We start from the raw sequence: 20,107 nt of genomic DNA, 5'->3' as shown, positions 1-20,107 counted from the left end.
AGATGAGGCTCTGACACACTCTCGGTTGTCATTTCCGTTGTAAATGTTCACATTCCCGCCATCATCGCGCAGTGTTGCGAGGCGTCGTGTGCCGCTCCACTGTCAACAACATACGGACTGGAGAGCAGCTGAATGCCGGCAAAACAAACTTTCTGCCCTCAGAGAACCTGCGAAAACGAGACTTTGATTTAATAGTTATAGGACGTGCACATATCATCGACAGGTAAAGAACTGCGACGGTTTAAGGAAACGGCGACTGTTTTCATCACCATATTACAATCAGGCAAATTAGCCAGTGAGCTACTTCCCGCTAGCCTGCTAGCAGACCTGCTAATGTCGGCCTCCCACATCCATTCAGCGTCTGTAGATGAGGACATCCCGGGCACTCGGCACGGCTGTACTGTCACCCTAGCTCATTCTTTGTAACTTTGTACGTTAGGTTTGGCACATTTTTGCGACTGTTGTTCTTGTCAGATTGACGTTAACTAAGCATGAAGTAATGAGCGCGGGTCGCTGTGTGTCGGGCATCCAAGCTCGTGTTTGTTGCCGCGAGACAGACTGGTCATTGGGCTAGTTGGATGGCTAACGCAACCCGGGCTTCGCTGACTCTTATTGGGACCGTAAGCCAGTTAACATAAGAGCCGACTCTGTAAAACATTCAGCCCCTATCTGTCAACATATTGTTGTGAGTTCTCTTCTATGTTTAAGTGTTAACCTGAGCCCTTCAACAACACGTCCGTGCTGTTTAGCTGTTGTGCTAACCTATGTTGTTTGTGGTTCACTTGTGTTGTGACTTTCAACAAACGCTCAATAGTAAAACGTTGGCCATAGCGTTATGTTTTATGTCAAACATTTTTTAAGTTGAGTAACGTAGACCTTGCAAATTATACCAGTTTTGGAATTAAAGATGTCGTACAATATTAGTAGAAATGGTGTCTTTTTGGTCACTTTGTATGCTATATCATTGAGCTCATTAGCTGATGGTTGTAGCAATGGCAGTCGTACCCCTATTTTGGTGGTAGTGATATGGTTAAAGCATGACACTTATAATCAACTTTACATATTAGACATAGATGATGGGTTATAAATGACACAATGGTTGTCTTGACAGTTGATTTAATTTCCCTCTTGTTTAGGATTTGTACAGAAGTCCCTGCCTCCAAAGTGCACCAACTGGATAGTAAGCCATGTCAACCATAGTGCCCAAACTCTCCAGCGGTGGCTCTGTTAATATCCGCCTTACCAGCATAGATCTGGGCACCACCAGATGGAAAGAAGGAACTTTTGAGATTCTGGAAAAGGACAACAAAGTGAACCTCTGCCTAAGATTCAACTGTGGCGGAGCTTCCAAAACTTTCCAGGTATTGTTCAGCTTGTTTTGTTTGTATTTATTCAATAATGGGTACACCTTCTAAAATATTGCTTTGGATTCCGAAGCAGTAACCTTTGTTTAATTTCTCATTATCAAATTTTGAGATCCACCTCAAGTTTCTTTGGACATCTATCTTGTCTGTTGAGAAAGCAGTCTTTGATGTTTCTCTCTTCATCTATTTAATTGTCTGTTATGTTACTATCTATCGAAGAGCAAGTTAAAACAATGGTGACTGATCATATGACCCACTAATGAAAGCACTTGTTTCCTTCCTGCAGAGTATTACAATATGCGTGTCTGGGGAGACATTCCCTCCCTAAATGTAAATAAGGTTGGCCAGCCCAGGTGTCACTAACCGTTATGCTGCCTTCACTTTTAACTGGAAATCTGGAACTTCCAACTTCTGAGTCAGACTTGTCGTAAGGGCAGAAGTGTAATAGGAACATGTGTATGTGTGTCTGGATTTAAGAGGGTGACATATAGGGGACGGACTGGAAGTAGAGAGGTGAATGTGTGTCAAAAATTACAAAAGAACAAAAAAAAGTCAACACACATGCTTCGATCTATTAGTTGTCCAACATGCCCTTCTTCACTTCAACTCAGCAAACATAACAAACAGCCAATACAAAATACATGACTATAATAGAATAAAGATATATCAAATAACTAAAAAAAAGCAAATATACACCATAAAACAAGCATAATCATGAATATATCATGCATAATATGTACAGCCGGATGTGTCTGCCTCTAAGTTATTATCAAATGTCTTTAAAATCCTCCAATGAGAGCAGGACCTTGAGTTTCAGGTGTGTCTGAAATCTGTTCAGGTAGAGGGAGCAGCAGACTTTGTTTATTTACTCTAGATTATAAGCTGTCATTAGTTGGGACTTTGTGTAATTATACAATACGGTTGCAATTCAACTCTATTTTATTATTTATTAAAACCATAAGAGACTTGATTAGGACTTGTTGCTTCCCTCAGAGACTTGACTCGGACTTCCCTTCAGAGACTTGAGACATGACTTGTTACCATCTCTGCTTTCCAGTCAGAGCCATATATTGTGTAATTGATTCTTTCAGTTTTTATTAATTCAATCCCAGTCAATGGAACACTCACAAGATGCCACCAAAATCACACTGTCCCTTTAAAATCTTTCAGGAAATAATGTAAGTGTATCTTATCGTATCAAACCGAATCGTATTGTTTGCTGAATATCCTGATATATATTGTATCGTAAGCTGAATATCCTGTATGGTATTGTGATATCACTGTAGCCCTACCATACGTGACAATACGGAGGGTTCTGAAAAAACAGGCTTGCCTCAATTACATCGTACTGCTAAAGAGGCTGCTAGAAACAAGATATCTCAATTCCTACAGAGTACAACCTAAACAATCATAATGTGTGTTTTTAATTTTAAAGTAATGTTCTGCTCAAAAAGTAATTTGGATAGACTTTAAGACTTGGAAAGTGACTTCTGGACTGGGTTTCATGACATTAATGTCAGAAAAGTCTGCTTCACATAGGTGTGTAGACTCAAACAAAGTAGACATTTTCAGAGCTGCTTAGTGAAAGCCTTTCCTGGTTCCTGGCTCTACTGGTTTCCACAAATATTGGGAATGCTGTTGTGATTGTTAGCTGAAAGTAATTTTGGAGGTTTATAACCTCCATATAAATAAGATTGCCACAATTTAGCCATCTGTCCTGCACTGCAAGATCAAGTAGCCACTCAATATAAAACAACAGGGTGGTATCCTCCTCCCTGGCTTCCATGAAAGCCTTGATTTCACTCAGTAAGGAAAGAAAGCGCTGTACATGTTGGAGACCACTGGTATAGATGTAGTCTATAGTCCAAAATCTATGTTAATGTAATGCATGCAGGCTGATGTTTATGCGGTTATCGCTTCTGCAAACCCCTGCAAGGGGCAAGCTGTGATTGTTTAGGGCGCACTCACACTGTCCATCCACACCGTGCCTGGCTTTAGGGTACTTGTGCGTGTGTTTAGTCTGCATGGATGATGAAACAACGGTACATAATTTCAAAAAGGAAAAATAATATGGATGTTTTGGTGGAAATAGTGGTTAGGGCACATACAATTGACTGCTGTAACCATGGTTTGGTTCTGGACCAGGATCAATTAATTTGAGTGTCTTGTATTGTTTTCTTGCCATCAGCTGAACCAGAACTTGAAGATCATTAACCAGAATTTGAGCCGACTCATGCTGACTTTGAAGGACAACAGTGTCATCACCCTGGACAAGTTGGACAAGACTTTGCTTCAGAAGACTAAAGAATACCTGGAAAAGCTGAAGCTGGGAAAGCCAAGTAACTACACACTTCTCATTTTAAGAACTTTCAAGGCTGTTGTTGATGGTTCACATCATTTCTGATATGATTTTTTTCTTTCTTTTTGATAAAAAAACGGTAGATTTAAAAAAACATTTACACAATATTTAGCTTCAAAAGAGGATGTTTCAGTCTGACTTCAACATATTAGACGTAATAGACATTTTGTCCTGTTGCATTTCATTCTGATTTATTTCCACACTGTTCTTCTACTGCTGATAGTGCAGGGCTCCAGACTAACTTTTTTCAGTAGGAGCACTGTGGCTCCCAACTGAAAATTTTAGGGGCGCAACAAGAAATTTCAGGGGCACACACACGGTAAATCAAAAATAGATGCAGAAATGACAATGTTCGGTTTCAAATTCAGTGTCACATTTTTATTGTGCTCCTTTGAAGAGGCAAGATAGAAGGTAAACCGAGAGCACCATCACTGTCATGACAGTACAACATTAAACAATATACCATACATTTAGAATAATGTACGATACACGATATAGAGTCCATGAGATGCGACGATATTTTAACACCATTTTAAAATGTCAGTATTTGATTTTAACAGAGAGCTGTGGTGGTGCTGCAGGTGTCTTTGCATAGTACTTGTGTTCGCCATGGTGTAGCCTACGGTACTCACAGAGGTAAAGTTTGTCTTTACTGCCAGGTGCCAGTAGTGGCTTGTGTCACATAGCTCTTGTTACTGCACTAGCAGTGCGCTAGTGCTTAAGCTCTCCATGAAAAGGGAAGCAGTGTTTCGTGTGTCACCCCTATACGAAGCCCCCCTGGTATATTGGATTTTTGAAAAAGGCATTACTAGAATTAATGCGTGGCCACGAGATAATTCACCTTCAGTAGGGGGATGGTTATCCATAAGGAGCTGTCAGTCATGCTGTTTATTATCAGCAGATTAGATCAGCCGGCGACCCCCTAAATAAGACAAGACGTGACGTAACGCCTGTTTAATAGTATTAACTGGTCAAAATTATTTTTGTTGGTAAACAGTTAATTAACATCCCAAGCCTTGAGTTCTTATTCTTTCTTAATTTTTCAGTTTTAAAATCATCCCACGGAAGTGCAAACTTCAGTGTGCTTGGGAACCGCTCTGTGAAAAATGAGACCAATCCATCAGGGGAGAGACAGGTGAGCAACAACACAAAACCACATTTTTAAGGTTTAGTTTAGACAAGCGTACTTTTACATTTGACTTAAATATATCCTAAGAATATCCTAACATCTTCCAGACAACTCCGAGGCGGCAGAGTGCAGAAGGCAGAGAGGACACAACACCGCGAAAGCCTCTGGGCAGCCCGAGTAGAGCTGTCTCCACGCCCACTCGCACGGGATTCTCTGAGAATAGGTATGATGGAAATTCAGAGTGCTGTTGCTATGCAAGTTATGTGAACAATTTGACCGTTTTAAGGAGGTGATGATGTTTTGCATTATTACAATAGAGCTCAAACTCAAAAATTGCTTTAATCAGTATTTGTTTATTTTATAACGATAACAATAGCAATAACAATATCCATGTATGTGACTGGTATTCTAAAGGAAAACTTTGACATCTGTCATTTTTTTCATGGTTTTGTCTTTCCTTCCAGTTTAGGAATGGTCAGTTCAGGCATGTGCCATAAATTGTTCTGTGTCGCTTTTTTTTTCAGGAGCGAGAAGAGAAAGAGACACCTTACCTCTGAAAGTGACATGACTGAAGACTACCCCAAAGAAAATGACTCATCCAGGTTTGTTTTTGGATACACATTGAATAACCTCGCATCTGTAGCTTTGGTCAGACTTGATATTTAGGATTTTTATACTTTTTTTGTGTCCTCGTCTGGTGATCAGATGAATACCAGAATGTTAATATATACAGTAATGTGAAGTGGTTGCATATACATGAATTCTCACCGGGTGATCATTGATTAAAATGCGTATACATTTAAAAAAAAAATATAATATAATTTCTACTTTCTTCTTTCTACACCAACATTTTCTTAGCAACAACAAGGCCACTATGGATCCATCCAGGAAGTTTCTACTGAGCTGCAAGGATAAGCTAAAGCAGGCTGAGGAGAACAGGAGCTCAGGTAAATTTCTACACCCTCAGCAACACTATCTGTATACGGCTGCGTAGTCTTCAAATACTTAAATTGACCTGTTTACCTTCGTCACAATTTGACTAGACTTAAGATTTTAAGGCGACGATTTGATTAAATTTTCAACTTTTTTGAGGCGCTGACGGCTATGCCATCAAGTCTTGGTATCATCTACATGATATCAAGTGGGATATAACTGGCATATAAAGGCCATATGGTAAAATTTAAATAATTAATTTTAAATGGGGAAATCGCAGATCCTGTTTTTGATTTTGACCATTTGACCGTCATTGATCATTCAAATTGAAATTCAGACACCTCTATTTATAATTTCTGGAGACTTTTGTAACTGCCACTTGTAATGTTTGTTTATTCAGACCAATAGTTAACTTTATGTTCCACCACACTTTTCCCCTCACCCTCTGCTCCTCTAGGTTCAACTCCCCTTCAGCCAACGACGTTCTACAGCAGCCGATCTGTGACTAAAGACTACAGCCAGAGCCACTCTTTCCTGGACAGGTCAGTTTCTTTAGTGGTCAGCTAAAATACACTACATGTAAAAGATACTCATTTGTCTCGTTTTCTGCTATGGGGACAATGGTGTCACATTATTTCACGTTTATTATGTGGATATACAGTTTTGGCGAATGATTACTCGAGCTCTATGTGGTTTTCAAAATGAAACTGTGAAAATTGAATTGCACTTAAATTTAATTTTCACTTTTGTCTCACTAAAACTAAAATCCCCCCCAGGCCCTCCAGTACTGGACAGACCACTACAGCCAAGAGAAGCCTCATGCTGCCCAATCACTCCACTCCCTTCAAGAAGGTACGCCCCTCTATGGACTACGGTGGCTGGAACAAGCAGAGGCCTTCCACTCAGGTCCAGCCTCAGCCCCCACTGCAAGGGTAAGAATAAGCCAGGTGGACTGCACTAAATGTGAGCATACGCTGTGTATGTGCAGAGAGACTAGATTGCCTTTATTTTTGGATATTGTGAACCCATATGATACACAAGTAAAGAACTGTTCATGCCCCCTTCTTTGCCATTGCAAGAAATAATATAATTTCTAATATCATGAAAACCATGTTTCTGTAAGTTTGAGTTGCACAAATCGGCTCTGACGTCATCACGTTGTGTTAATCTTTTCATTCTTATATCACAGATTCTCCAACCTGGGCAACACTTGCTACATGAACGCCATCCTGCAGTCCCTCTTCAGCCTTCCCTCCTTCTCCAATGACATGCTGAGGCAGAGCATCCCATGGAAGAAGGTGCCCATCAATGCACTGCTCAGGTACTACGTTAGGCTCTATAGATGGGACAGATTGAAGGTGATGTGTGATGTCCTTGAGATCACAGGGACCTCAATAGTTTAGTATTTTTAGGGGAAGTTTAGCAATCTGTGTGTAAAATGATTTGTTCATTTATATGTGTTGCTAAACCTGCTTACAAGTACATAATTTTCTGTGATGTTTTCACTGCCTGCAGGCGTTTTGCTCACCTTATGGTTAAGAAGGACGTGGGCTGTCCAGAGACAAAAAAGGACCTCTTAAGGAAAGTGAAGAGTGCCATCTCCTCCACAGCTGAGCGTTTCTCTGGAAACATGCAGAATGTAAGCTTTCCCCCTGAAATCAACGGTTCAGAGCAGTTGTGATCTACTGGTTATTGAGAAATGGCCTTAACAAATAAAATGTTGCATTGTTGTGTACCAGAAAAATATATGTTTGTTTGTGAAGCTCTTGACTGATTCAACGCAAACATGTCAAAAGTAATGGCCAATGTCAAACAGTAAACAAATGTGTATTTGAACACTGAAGCTGTTCTGACACTTCATTGTTTTGTTTTTTAATGCATCAACTACCAGTACATAACCCTCATTTATCCACTGTACTTAATAAGTCCATGCATGTCACGTTGTTTACCAGGATGCCCATGAGTTTCTGAGTCAGTGTTTGGACCAGTTAAAGGATGATGTGGAGAAAATAAACAAGAGCTGGACAAATGAAGCTGCAGCATCCTCATCGTCCCCTGGGGTGTGTGAGAATGGCCAGGAGACAACGTCCTCAGCATTTAAGGCAGAGCCTGGTGAAGAGGCGGACACCTCCCGCATCTACACGTGCCCTGTGGCAGTCAACATGGAGTTTGAGGTGCAGCACACCATCACCTGCAAAGGGTGAGGCCTGTCTCTTGCTTGATCATCTGAGTTTATCCTTGCAGTGTATCTTTGTAATCTGTTTGCCAAGACTGACTCTAGAGAAAACAAATGCACGTATGTTATAGCTTCATTTTCTTTTGCAGCTGTGGTGAAGTAGTGACCAAGCGAGAGCAATTCAATGACTTGTCCATCGACCTACCACGGCGAAAGAAAACACTTCCACTTCGCTCTATCCAGGATTCTCTGGATCTCTTTTTTAGGGTGAGGCTTTTGCATAACCCGGTTATAGTTGTAATCAATTTCAATGAAAGATTCCAAGCTTGTTATATTCCTTTTGCAAATAACTATCCCTAAATGAAACAAACAGGCCTCAACGAGGTACAATTTTTGAATGTGTAATGATAGAAGTTACCTTTTCCTTCTGCAGATGGAGGAAATCGAGTACTCATGTGAAAAATGCAATGGGAAGTCGGCAACTGTTATGCATAAATTCAGCAAACTGCCCAGGTATATAAACAGACTATTGAGGGTGAAATACAGTGGAGATCAAAATTAGAGAACAAATTATTAATACTTGATTTATTCTGAAATACTGATTTTTATTTTTTTATTTGATAGATTATCTGCTGCGGCTATACCACTGCTGTACTAAAATAACATGGCACTTTAACAAAAACCTTTTATTTTGTGGGGAAAAACAGTGATCAGAATGAGAGAACAGTAACCATTGTGTCAGAAGAGAAGATTTCAACAATGTTTTCTTCTCTAGGATTCAAAAATGAACAGGAAGTGTAGAGGCCACAGCTTTGAATGACTTCAGCACATCTGCGCCCACAGAACATCACTAGTTTCTCACACTGCTCTGCTTTGATCTTGGTCCATTCTGACTCACTCTCTTCCACAGTTCACTAACTGGAGTGGGTTTCTGAGACTTTACTTTGTTGCCATGGATTTTCCAGAGATTCTCTATGGGGTTTAGATCTGGACTCTGGGCATTTCATTGTTTCATTATTCGTAGCTTCAAGGAACTGCTTGAAAGTGTAATTGCAGCGCAAAATCATACCATGGTCTTTTTCAGCACTTGCATACATCAAATAGTTTTTTTCCGTATAACAGCTATTAACGGAGAAATCCGCAAGAGCTGCTAACAGCCGGACGTGGCTAACACTGATTTGCTCGGGGCAGTACGGTGAAGGCATTCAAACGTCTTTTTTAACCACTAATACTGCTCAAAATAACACCAAACCTCTGCAGTAGCATGAGTAGAGTCCTTACACAGAAAACAAAGCACCAACAACGTAGTTGGTGAACCCAGAGTTTATTAAGAGTGTTTTAAAGACTTACCTACTGGCCCCTGTACCAGCTCCTCTCATAGTAAAGTCCATTAAAGTTGATTACCAAAGTCAATCCAAAAGGAAGGAGCCCATTGGTACTTTGTTTTATGAGTAGGGACTCAGTAGGGACTGCTGCAGAGGTTTTCTGTTATTTTGAGCAGTATTTGTGGGTAAAATGGTGACATTAATGGTAAATGTCTTCACCCTACTGCCCTAAGCTAATCAGGTTTAGCCACGTCCGGCTGTTCTCGACTCTCCCGGATTTTTTAGTTAATAGTTTATACACAAAAAAAACTGTCGCGGTGGCTTATTTGATGTATGTTAGTGCCAAAAAAGACCATGTGATGATTTAGCGCCATAATAACATTTGAACCTGTTTTGCAGTGTGACAGGGGGCATTGTCTCACTGCATTGTCTGTCAGCTGATTGGGAGACAGTTGCAGTGAAGGTGTTGCATGTTGCTGAAAGAGGTTCACATAAACATTTGCATGCACCCTGCCATGTAGCTCTACAAGAGGCCCAACTCCTGCTGCAGAAAACATCCCCAAACCATGATACTTCCTCCTCCAAACTGAACTGACACTTTGGGTTCAGTCTTTCCCCAGTCCTATGCCCAACATAATGTTTCCATCATCACTGAAGTCCCTCTGGACCAGTTCTCCTCCGTCCACACAACATGCTCCTGAGCAAAGACAAGTCTAGCCTTTTTATTCTTTCTGCTGATGAGAGGTTTGCTCACTGCAGAGTGGGCTTTCAGTCCAAAAAGTCTTAAACTGTGAGACACTGTGTGCAGAGACAGATCCTTGTCCTATTCAGCACTGAACTGGAGACCAACTCCAGCTGCAGTGTTAAACTGATTCACCATTGAGAGTCTTCACATAATTCTGTCCCCTCGTGCACTTGTTTTAAGTTGACGACCAGCCTTTTTGAAGGACTTAGATGAATCTGTGTCCTTGTAAAGTTTCAATCTTCTTTAAATCACAGTGTGTAAACGCCCCACCTCTCTCTGATGGCTGAGAGGGTCATCCCTTTGGCCTTCATCTGGACAACCTGCTGTCTCAGGGTTTCAGTCTCCTTAGAGCAGCTGACATCTTACAAAGTAACCAGGAGAGCTGCCAGATAAATAGGGTGTGTCCAACAATTAAGTAAACCGTCACCAGGTGCAGATTAACACCAATAACTGGAAGGGATCTGGAACTTGAATTTTGCTCACTGCTTTTTGTGCCTTTTGTTATTTAAGAAAACATGGTAGTACAACAGTGGTATAGCAACAGCAGCCACACCATTGTGAACAATACTTTGTAACAATATTTCAAAAGAAATTAAAAACATTTTTTTATCAAAATGTTAAATGTTCAAGAAGCAACACTTCATTTCCACTCCAGGTTAAGTAGCAGTTCAGCTAAGATTAGAGTCACACTTCAATCATAAGTGGAATAAAATAAGTATTTGACAAACGGCAATTACTTTCTGAAATGTAATGGTGCTTTTGTCCCCACAGAGTGCTCATCCTACACCTGAAACGGTACAGCTTTAACGCTCAGCTGTCCCTGAACAGCAAGCTGGGCCAGCAGGTGGTCATTCCCCGATACCTGACCCTGCTATCCCACTGCACTGAATCCACACGACCCCCGATCGGTCTGGGCTGGAGTTCCCAAGCCTCCATGTAAGTCATATTAAACACACTCAAATAAAATGTTACAATACTAACATAAAACATTTCAAATGCTGTGTGTGTGGCATTCATAACTATTGAATGATTCAGTAGGGTTTTAGGAAAAAATTGGACCTGCATGCATTCAATTTATCTCTTTTGGCTGAGAGATGCCGGCACAAAGTTTGGTTTCTAAATATTGTTTGTTCTCAAAAGGTCCAGAACACTCAAAACATCACAATTGGTCAATTCCTCGGCAGCACCTCTCCGGTAAGGACTGCTGTTTCTGCAAGACTTTTTAAATTATGTTAAACTATAAAATGAAAAAAAGTAGAGTTACATCTACACTGACCACTACTTGAGTAAAGCTCTGACCTCCCAAGTGTATGCAAGTTGTTCTGTACTCAGCTAATCCTTGATAAAAATCTGTGAAGGAACACTTTGGTAGTATTAATGCAAAAAATAACCCAACAATTAATGTTTGTGTATCCGTCACATATTGCACGACAAGGAAAAGGGCTTTTAAGTAAGCCCAAACATGTTTTGTCTTTTTGGTTGTTAATTTAATTACTAAGCTTATGTTCGTTTTTATAGAAGGATTGGAGGGAAAATGGCCAACTCTAGCTGCACCTCTATCCTCGTGGACTCTGACTGTGAAGAAGAGCCTTACAGAAAGGTGGCTGCAAGCCGCAGGCAACGCCTCAGCAGCTGTCTGCCTGATGATGATGACCGTCAGGAAGAGGTAAGCGTTTTTTGACGGACCATGGCAATTAAATTTCTCCTTTGTTTCTGTTGCTGTTCTGACACTTCTTTTTTGTGTCTTTAGAGAGGAGCAACAAACGATGCAGCAGACTTTAGTGGCATTAATGATGATGAAATGCTGGCAGCCGTGCTGGAGATAAACCATCAAGAAACCGGGCTCTCGGCGTCAGCCGCCCTGGAGGAGGAGCCAACTAGCAGTCCAGACACAGGCTTTGGGGACACAGATGCTCACGACCTGGCCTATCATACAGATTTGCTTGAAACAGACAATAAACAGCCTGCAGGTAGTCCAACATCATGAGATTAAGACATTCAGTTTATTGGGTTTCTACAGGGGGCAGTACATTTTGACTTTTAAAAATGTCTGGATGGAGCATAGTAACATGTAAAGCAATGCCCTGTACTGCATCAGTCAGTTGTCTTCCTAGTTTACACAATCCGTTTGGATTTCTGCATTTACACAAAAACTTGGTTGGCCGAAATTAATCTGCCCTAAGCAAAGTAACATTGTCATTGAACTCCTGTGTATGTGCTGATCTGTAGATGTACTGGATTCCCTGGACTTGACCATGGATGAGAACAAGGAGAACCAGACTCCAGAGAGTGTGCAGCAGCAGGGGGAACTGGACTGGGTCCAGCAGTACAGTCTGGATCAGGAGAGGGAAGAACAGGAGCTGCAGCAGGCCCTGGCTCAGAGCCTCCAGGAGCATGTAAGCTCATTAAGGCCGCATCACACCTGCAGGGCTTTGCTTGAGCAGTGAAACATTACACTGGTGTTACACTACAATACCATGAGACGATTACCAGCATCAAAATAGCATTTGTAGTGTCAAATAAAGAAACCAAAAACACAATCTAAAAGATTGATAATAGATAGACTTATAGATTCCACACCCTCATTGAGTACTGTAGACTGCCCAGGCTGAGCAGGAGCTACATTTCAGTAGTTTCTGGCAATTACCGTTGATGATGAGGAAGCAGACATGGCCTGAGTGAAAATGCAGTGTTGAAATGTCTAACACTAATATTCATTGCAATACCTTGTCTCCACCGTACCCCGTAGGAGGCCCAAGAGATGAGAGAGGATGATGATCTGAAGAGGGCCACTGAGCTCAGTTTGCAAGGTATGAACCAAGATCGATGAAATGCTGAGCAGTTGGCTGTTGAAACTCATGAGACAATCACTCCATCATGAGCACCTTTTAGTGGACCATGTCCACTAAAATCTATATGATTGGGTACTTGCTGGGCACCATTGGTAATATTAGCATCTGGAGGATGTTTAAGTGGTCAGGGTTGTTCCCTTATTTAACAGTATAATTATTAAATTTCAGTCTTAAAACCCTGGCTGACAATATCAATGCAAAGCAAAAAATGTCTGACCAGTGTCAATGTCACCCAACAGAGTTTAACAACTCTCTGCCTGAGTTACTGTGCTCAGATGAGGATTCTGGCAACGAGGACGTGCTGGACATGGAGTACACTGAAGCAGAGGCTGAAAACCTGAAGAGGAACGCTGAGGTACTTTACATCCTGCTGCCATGCTGCTGCCTGGTCATTTTAAACAACACAGTCTAAATATGAGGGGTTTTTTTGTTTGTTTTTTTACTCTATTTCCTCAATTTATTGTAAAGCAGCGATTGTGTACTACAATAAGTAGTAAAATCCTTCCTGCATAGAAGAAGTGGCAGTCTGGCTAACTTTTCTAGCTATACATGTAATATACAGTATATACATTCCACACTGGATACACTGAAGCGCTTTCATTTATAGTAAAAATGCTTCTAACCGTTCTAATCCACAGAGCGGAGATGTGGCCAACTCTTTTAGACTCATCAGTGTCGTCAGTCACATTGGGAGCAGCTCCTCCTCTGGTGAGCACTTGTGTGTATTTGTGCTTCTGTCTGTCATGGAGGTAAATCTTATTTGAACATGTATGCAAACTACTGCATAATAATTGTTTTTCCGCCTTGATGTCAGCACATAAAACCTGACCAGCACAGCGCCAAGCTTGTAGTGCTGATGTGTTAAGAAGACACAAGTACCCCTCTGGGCAAACATCTTTGGCAGGATTTGACAATACAAAGTATTGATTTGATGTTTATGCTTCACATCATCTCATATTACCTGAACTGACATTCTCAATAAGAAGCATTATGGTGAGCAGATGCGACATCATACCTGCTGCCCACACTCACCTGGTACTAGTTTGGACTGAGATCCTGCCTACCTTGGGCATACCATGACTACCTGTCCTCACTTGAGTGTCCTCAAATAACCTTGCTTTATTTCAACCATAGGCCATTACATCAGTGATGTGTACGACATGAAGAAGCAGTCATGGTTGACCTTCAATGACCTGGACGTGTCACGCACACAGGAAGCAGCTGTCCAACGAGACCGGGACCGCAGTGGATACATCTTCTTCTACATGCACAAGTGAGTTGGAGTGTCTGTAAACTACTTTACATCACATACAAAAACGTTTCCACTGCTGTCATTGTCAGATAAGTTGTGACTGCATTAACCCGAAAGGGGTGAATACTTTTTTGATGCAAAAAAATGTTGTAATTCTGGTGAGTTGCCAGTTTAAAACCACAGCAGACACGAGGAAACACATGCACATTGGACTAAGTTTTGTAGTAGTGTGTTTAGTTCATGTCAGAGGCCATTACGCGAGTCGGCAGTAAGATTGTCTTACACAATCATATCTTGTGTGTTCTCAGGGATGTGTTTGAGCAGCTGTCTGAAATGGAGAAATCTGGAGCCAGCACCACTTCAGAGGCAGGAAGGAACGTCCTGCAGCCCCTCTGAGCACTACATCTTTGGACTGCCAGCCACACACATCCACAGCCGAACCCTTGTAGATGGAGCTCTCCTCTGAACAACCTTAAGTACTACTGATTGCCGTCCATTTTGGTCATCTTCAGGCACTTCTTTTCCTCAACAAATCTCTAGATGCCCTGCAGAGTTAGCACCTGTAAATGCCAACACAGGCGTCTGACTTACACGACTCTTTAAGATACCAGAAATGCAGTTAAACATGTTCAGTGGATCAAATTTTGCCTCTATGTTTTTGGGGCTGGAGTTTTTCTTTGCTATGATTTTTATCAAACGACTGTTTTGTAAAGGTTTTTTTTCTTTGTTTCTTGATACACTTCTTTAGACTTTCATCTAAAAGCACCTATCAAACACCAGCTGACACTGGTGCTTCCTGAATTGTATGTATTGTAGACCCTTTATTTCCCATATAAACAAATAAAGATAATATTCTATGTTGGAGTATAAGCTATTATAGAGTTAGAGGGGTGTCGTATTTAGCGGGTACATCTGGTGCAATATTTATGTTGTGGCACAAACTGGCCACTTCAAATCAGCTTCCTGTCACAGAGTGTGGATGTTATCTGTTGCTTTTTGTGCTTGACTTATGAACTACTTTGTGTGTGTGGTTGTCTCCATATTATAGATTTGAAAAAACTCAGTAAGCTCAATAATAACAACCTGTTTTTGACTGAGATTTCTCAGTAAAGCCTACTTTATTCTTTTGGGATTTTGACTTTGTGCCTCCCAAGAAAACTTTTATAAATATGTACACAAGCTTTACTTTGAAAGTTGCACAACCTTGTTTTTGAAGATGTTTGTCAAACCTCAGTGTGTAAGTCAGAGTGTCCTTTATAAAAAAAACCAACAGAGTTTCTATTTATTGCAACATAGGGTTGATTTATGTCAATTAGCCCATTGAGATGAATACTGGACCACCAGGGAAACTAGCTATAGTGTCATGTATTTCAACACACGGTATGTAAGGCCAGTGCACAGTACTCCACATGTTAGACCCTGTCCCACTAGTTCCATCACACATGCTGATTGATAGAAAGGAACAAGAGGAATCCTTTTGTTATTCCTGCACTGGTTCTAATTTTAAACACTGGTTGTACAGCTTTTTTGCTCCCACTGTAAAAATGAAATCACGTTTCAGTACACCATGGCTAACGTGCAACACTGAAACATGGCCTCTGCTGGACACATCCGCACCACAACTTATTTCTTTAACTCCCCTCACAACAGAAGAAAACATGTAGAGCATTATAAAACATGGATAATAAAAGAAGTGTGGATTGATATTCTTCATGCCCGGCCATATTGAGTTGGGATTTTAGGAATTGTGCATTAAAAGCTGACTCGGAACAGTATTCTGTTACACAATGAACATGTACCCAGACAGCAGGCAAATTGCCCACAAATCGGTTCTCCTTTTTCCTGTCAGCCTGGATTTTAATTTCTGAAACCTTGTGCTTTCCTGTACATCCTGTCCCAACTGCAGTGTTAAGAGGCTCTAATGTATTTGTGAAGTAAAGTAAGCTTTTTCTACCCTTCATACACAACTTCCTAAAGCAGATTTTAATAAAATATTACGGTCAAAGTGAAAAGCAGTTTTAATTTAATGTTTTAAACTTTCAGAACACACATCCGGGGTTGGCAAAGAATATCCACGATCAATTTGGTCACAATCATTCTCCTGCCAGGTGATTCAAGTCCTTAACAGTTGCTGCAGGTTGTGATTGTGGAGAAGACAGCATGACAATGAATACAGTCACAACAGTGGCCCGTCTGGTTACAGGATAGAGAACGACAACATCAAGCACCATAGTATAACTGTAAAGTTAGCAGGGGACGCTCACTGTCACCTCTCCTGACTGCATCTCTTCATCAGTGGCTCCAGGTGTCTCCCTGTGAGTCTGCTGTACTCACTTAGAATGTAGCTTTCCCTCTGCAGCATCTGGAAACAACATTGTAAACATATTGAATGGTAAATACTCCTAGAAAACCTTTCTAGTCATCCAACTACACTTTTTACACGACTTGCCACATTCCCAAAGGCATTCATACACTGATGACCGGGGCTACATGCCCATCATCTAATCTAATCATTCAGACAGAGACCGATGGTGCTGCCTTCAGGAGCAATTTGGGGTTTAGTGTCTTTCCTAAGGACACTTAACACGCGGACAGGGGGAGGAGGAGCCGGGGATCGGACCGATTGCAGGATGACCCACTCATGTTGAAAAAAGCCATTTTCGGTAGAACCCAGACTCAGGCTGCACGAGGAAAGTATGCAATAGCATCTTCCTCCCCAACCGGTGCAGACAGATGTCCGTCCTCCACAGAGCTGGGTCTGTTCCTGCCTGTTATAGGGAAGGAACATTTGGGTCTATGTAAATCTTAAATAAGTCATAGAGTGTGGTCTTTACCTACTCTGTAAAGTGTCCTGAGATAACTTTTGTTATGATTTGGCACTATAAATAAAATAGAATTGAATTGAAAATATTGTGATAATGATAATTGCGTGTACTCAGTTCTCTCTTTCAGTATACTGCTAAAATACAACGAAATGTTTGTTGAATTTCCAACATTTTGTTGACCATCAAACTGACCACATAATGCACCACTGGAAAAACTTTCAAAGTCCAGTTTTCTTATGATACTCTTTCAACTAACTCAAGAAATCCCTCGGTGTCTTTCATGATGTGTTTATTGCCCAAGTTCATACCGCAATGACAAATAAAAAAAACTGCAGTGCAATTTTGTGAGAAAACTTTCTATATTTATATTTATATTTGCTGAAACTATCGTAGCAGCGCCATGAGACAGATGATCAGGGAAAAAGTATTTTAAAGAAACTTTATCCTCCGGCAATACCTAGCCATGCTTATTGTTTGTTTGTTTTTGTTTTGAAATGCGTGCCTCCGCTCATGGGTGCAAATACTGAAAAACATGAACCCCCCCATAAAAATACCCTAAATTATTCGAACTTGAACAAATGTATTTTCAGACTTCACATTCTTCCCATTTTAGATTCACATCTAAAACAATATTTAACAAACATATTTCTCCACATCCATCTCTGCTCTCCTCCACTCACCAACAACACAAATGAACAAGTAGTTTCTTACACAGAAGCTGATGATCAGCAGGCTTTAAAAAAAGAGCTTCATCTTTTGATGTTCATTCAAATCAATTGATCATGCTTAAAGTAGTCCCATAAACTGGGAAAAAAAATAAGATGGTGAGTAGCTATTACATGCCTGAGACCCTTAAAATTATGATTTACTACTATAACAGTTTAGTAAGCAGAGATACTCTGTTGGCTGTTTAGGACAAATAAACAAGAAAGGTAAGCACAGTAAATGATTCCATATTCAGTACTTTTTGATTAATATGATGAGCCTCTATGAAGTTGTGATTTATGGTGGTATGGTATGAAAAAAAATATTTTCAAAGTCCTGACAACGGATCTGCACCCCTGGCCTCCACCCCTCTACAATGAAAAAAATATATATTTTTGGTAGTCACTGAGTTTCATATTGGAGTAATATGACAGCAACATCAGTGAGTGGAAAAAGAAAGCCCACTAAGCTCAAACTGTTTTGGGCTGGAGGCAGAAATGTCACAAACACATTTGGACGGCTACATACCATAGACGTGAGGAAATGTTACTTTGAAATTTGATTGAGCTGACTCGTATGTGTGTTCTGCATTAAGATTTTTCCATGTAATCTCCGTACAAACCTCAGTCCATTCTTCCTCCGTCTCGTGTCTGTAGCCCAGCAGGTGACAGATACCGTGTGCAGTGACAACCTGAAACATGAGGCAAAAGAGAAGCCATTACTGCCAGTGAATGTCAAACACGCAGGCTGGTGGCAGTCATAGTCTAAGCCCTGAATTACTGTTTAAGATGTGGAAACAAGGTTTTTCTTTTTTTAAATACATTTATTGAATGTAATGATTTATGAAAAAGATTTAAGTGACAACAAATTACTTGCAGCAACAAATGTGCACCTTGAAGAGAATGACACTGCATGACAGCGGATGAAATTCAATGAACACAGTTGAATATGAGAAACAAGTCTGTGAAATAATGAACAGCCTGTATTTCTGAGAGCTGCCGCGACAGCCGCAGTTTTATCAGACGTGTTGTTCTGTGCTGCGGATACTCACGGTGAGGGCTCCGTGCAGATCCAAGGATTCCTCCTTACACTGCTTCATCACAAACTCGACCCCCAAGAAAATGTCTCCAAGGTTAAGCTCATCCCTATGAAGGGGGCAAGGCAACTTACTAGGTCTCAGGTCCTAAAACAGGCGAGAGCAGTTGGGATTGGTTCAAGAACTCCATCAAGAATTCTTGGTCAACACTCAAGCTGCTTCCTCCTTATTGAAGGGAAGACATGTAGCCCAGTTAACACTTTACAGGAGCAGATGTATTCATTCATGGCATGTGTTGACATACTGTACGTACAGAGGCGGATCAATGCACAGGCTGGTCTAGGCTGCAGCCTAGGGGCCCCAGGTGTGCAGGGGCCCTGGATTGGCTAGACTATTAAAACATTTTTTAATTTACTACACTGGGAAAAAAAAAACTTGCCTGCTAGAAACATTTTTAAAAATTAAGACGCTGGGCTCATAAGGTCAGTTTTGTTGTCAAATGATACTTCACTCACTGTAACTACACAGTACAGCAGCAACATGTCAGAAAGGAAATGTGATTGAGGAGCATGAAAAATAAAAGCACAAAAACAAAAAGAACAACAGAACCAAGATCTACTAAAGAAAATTCCTGAATTGACCCCTAGCAGGTTTTTTTTTCTGACAAAGCATGATTAATAATGTGGGGGGCCCAAACAAACAGTAGCCCAGGGGCCCAAGACCACCTTAATCCGCCACTGTGCATGTAGTCATATTTACCTCGTAGAATGGAAATGAGAGGACATCCGTGGGCACATTTTTCTTTCTGTATAGGTTATTGATTTGCTGAATTCTGTGGTTATCCACGCACACGATGCCCAGGTCAAACTTCTGAATGCCGAGTATGTGCCTCAGTGTATCCACGTCCTTGCGCAGCCTGGCCCGGCGAAGAGGCACCACCTTTTGGAGATTCCGCAGTACTAGTCCCATTTTAAAATTGCGGCTTAAAAAGAGGAAAAAATAACACCGTTATTTAAAAAAAAAAAAGCAATCACGAGACATGGGTTGACGTGAAAACCAACCCACCTCCGGTTATAATAGTTCTGGGGCGGTAAGTAACGTTAAGTTAACGAGAACGGTTCGATGTTCAGCCATTCAGCAGGCGGAATTCAAGGTGACACGTCCCGGCATTAGCAAACATGTAGCTCTCCAAAACGGATTCTGAGAGCGGTCTCTAGGCAGCATAGATATGGCAATATAGTTGTGAGAAAGTAAACATATTCTGTCGTCTAAGGAAAGGGGTCCCGCGCCCGTTCAAAACCGATTCAATTAATGAAACGGTCGCACCGTTGACAGCGGCGGAAACAAAGCGGGGAACGAAAGATTTGTCGGACCGGAACCGGATGTAGGAAAATGAACAGAACCGA

The 20,107-nt window shown here is 41.1% G+C and overlaps 2 protein-coding genes across 2 annotated transcripts; one reads left to right on the top strand and one right to left on the bottom strand.

The window, feature by feature from the left end:
• The first annotated feature begins 101 nt into the window (after window positions 1–101).
• usp37 (ubiquitin specific peptidase 37) lies at window positions 102–15,979 on the top strand. Its single transcript, XM_083920990.1, has 24 exons — window positions 102–223; window positions 1,137–1,361; window positions 3,553–3,703; window positions 4,770–4,858; window positions 4,960–5,075; window positions 5,377–5,454; window positions 5,711–5,799; window positions 6,243–6,327; window positions 6,562–6,717; window positions 6,975–7,106; window positions 7,301–7,424; window positions 7,738–7,985; window positions 8,111–8,228; window positions 8,395–8,474; window positions 10,803–10,967; window positions 11,172–11,225; window positions 11,550–11,697; window positions 11,782–12,001; window positions 12,261–12,427; window positions 12,781–12,841; window positions 13,123–13,238; window positions 13,522–13,591; window positions 14,018–14,156; window positions 14,444–15,979. The coding sequence occupies exons 2-24, from the start codon at window positions 1,188–1,190 to the stop codon at window positions 14,529–14,531; spliced, it is 2,868 nt and encodes a 955-aa protein (XP_083777116.1). The 5' UTR covers window positions 102–223; window positions 1,137–1,187; the 3' UTR covers window positions 14,532–15,979.
• A 217-nt stretch (window positions 15,980–16,196) lies between these two features.
• On the bottom strand, window positions 16,197–19,843 carry ybey (ybeY metalloendoribonuclease). The gene is made up of 5 exons (XM_083920991.1): window positions 19,767–19,843; window positions 19,461–19,683; window positions 18,717–18,848; window positions 18,288–18,356; window positions 16,197–16,497 (listed from the first exon to the last, which is right to left on the bottom strand). Exons 2-5 carry the CDS (start codon window positions 19,668–19,670, stop codon window positions 16,402–16,404), a joined length of 507 nt encoding a protein of 168 aa, XP_083777117.1. The 5' UTR covers window positions 19,671–19,683; window positions 19,767–19,843; the 3' UTR covers window positions 16,197–16,401.
• Between the last annotated feature and the right edge of the window lie 264 nt (window positions 19,844–20,107).

This window comes from Echiichthys vipera (genome assembly GCF_963691815.1).
Source record: "Echiichthys vipera genome assembly, chromosome: 10".
Taxonomy (NCBI): domain Eukaryota; kingdom Metazoa; phylum Chordata; class Actinopteri; order Perciformes; family Trachinidae; genus Echiichthys; species Echiichthys vipera.
Note: the sequence above shows the minus strand (reverse complement) of the source record. Positions and strands in the feature narration are given on the sequence as shown.

Coding starts and splice junctions, on each gene's coding strand:
- usp37 (XM_083920990.1), top strand. CDS start 1,188: ATGTCAACCATAGTGCCCAAACTCTCCAGCGGTGGCTCTGTTAATATC. Junction 4,859..4,959: donor ATCCATCAGGGGAGAGACAG/GTGAGCAACAAC, acceptor AACATCTTCCAG/ACAACTCCGAGGCGGCAGAG. Junction 5,455..5,710: donor AAAGAAAATGACTCATCCAG/GTTTGTTTTTGG, acceptor ACATTTTCTTAG/CAACAACAAGGCCACTATGG.
- ybey (XM_083920991.1), bottom strand. CDS start 19,670: ATGGGACTAGTACTGCGGAATCTCCAAAAGGTGGTGCCTCTTCGCCGG. Junction 18,357..18,716: donor ATCTGCACGGAGCCCTCACC/GTGAGTATCCGC, acceptor CTCATGTTTCAG/GTTGTCACTGCACACGGTAT. Junction 16,498..18,287: donor CGGAGGAAGAATGGACTGAG/GTTTGTACGGAG, acceptor TGTTGTTTCCAG/ATGCTGCAGAGGGAAAGCTA.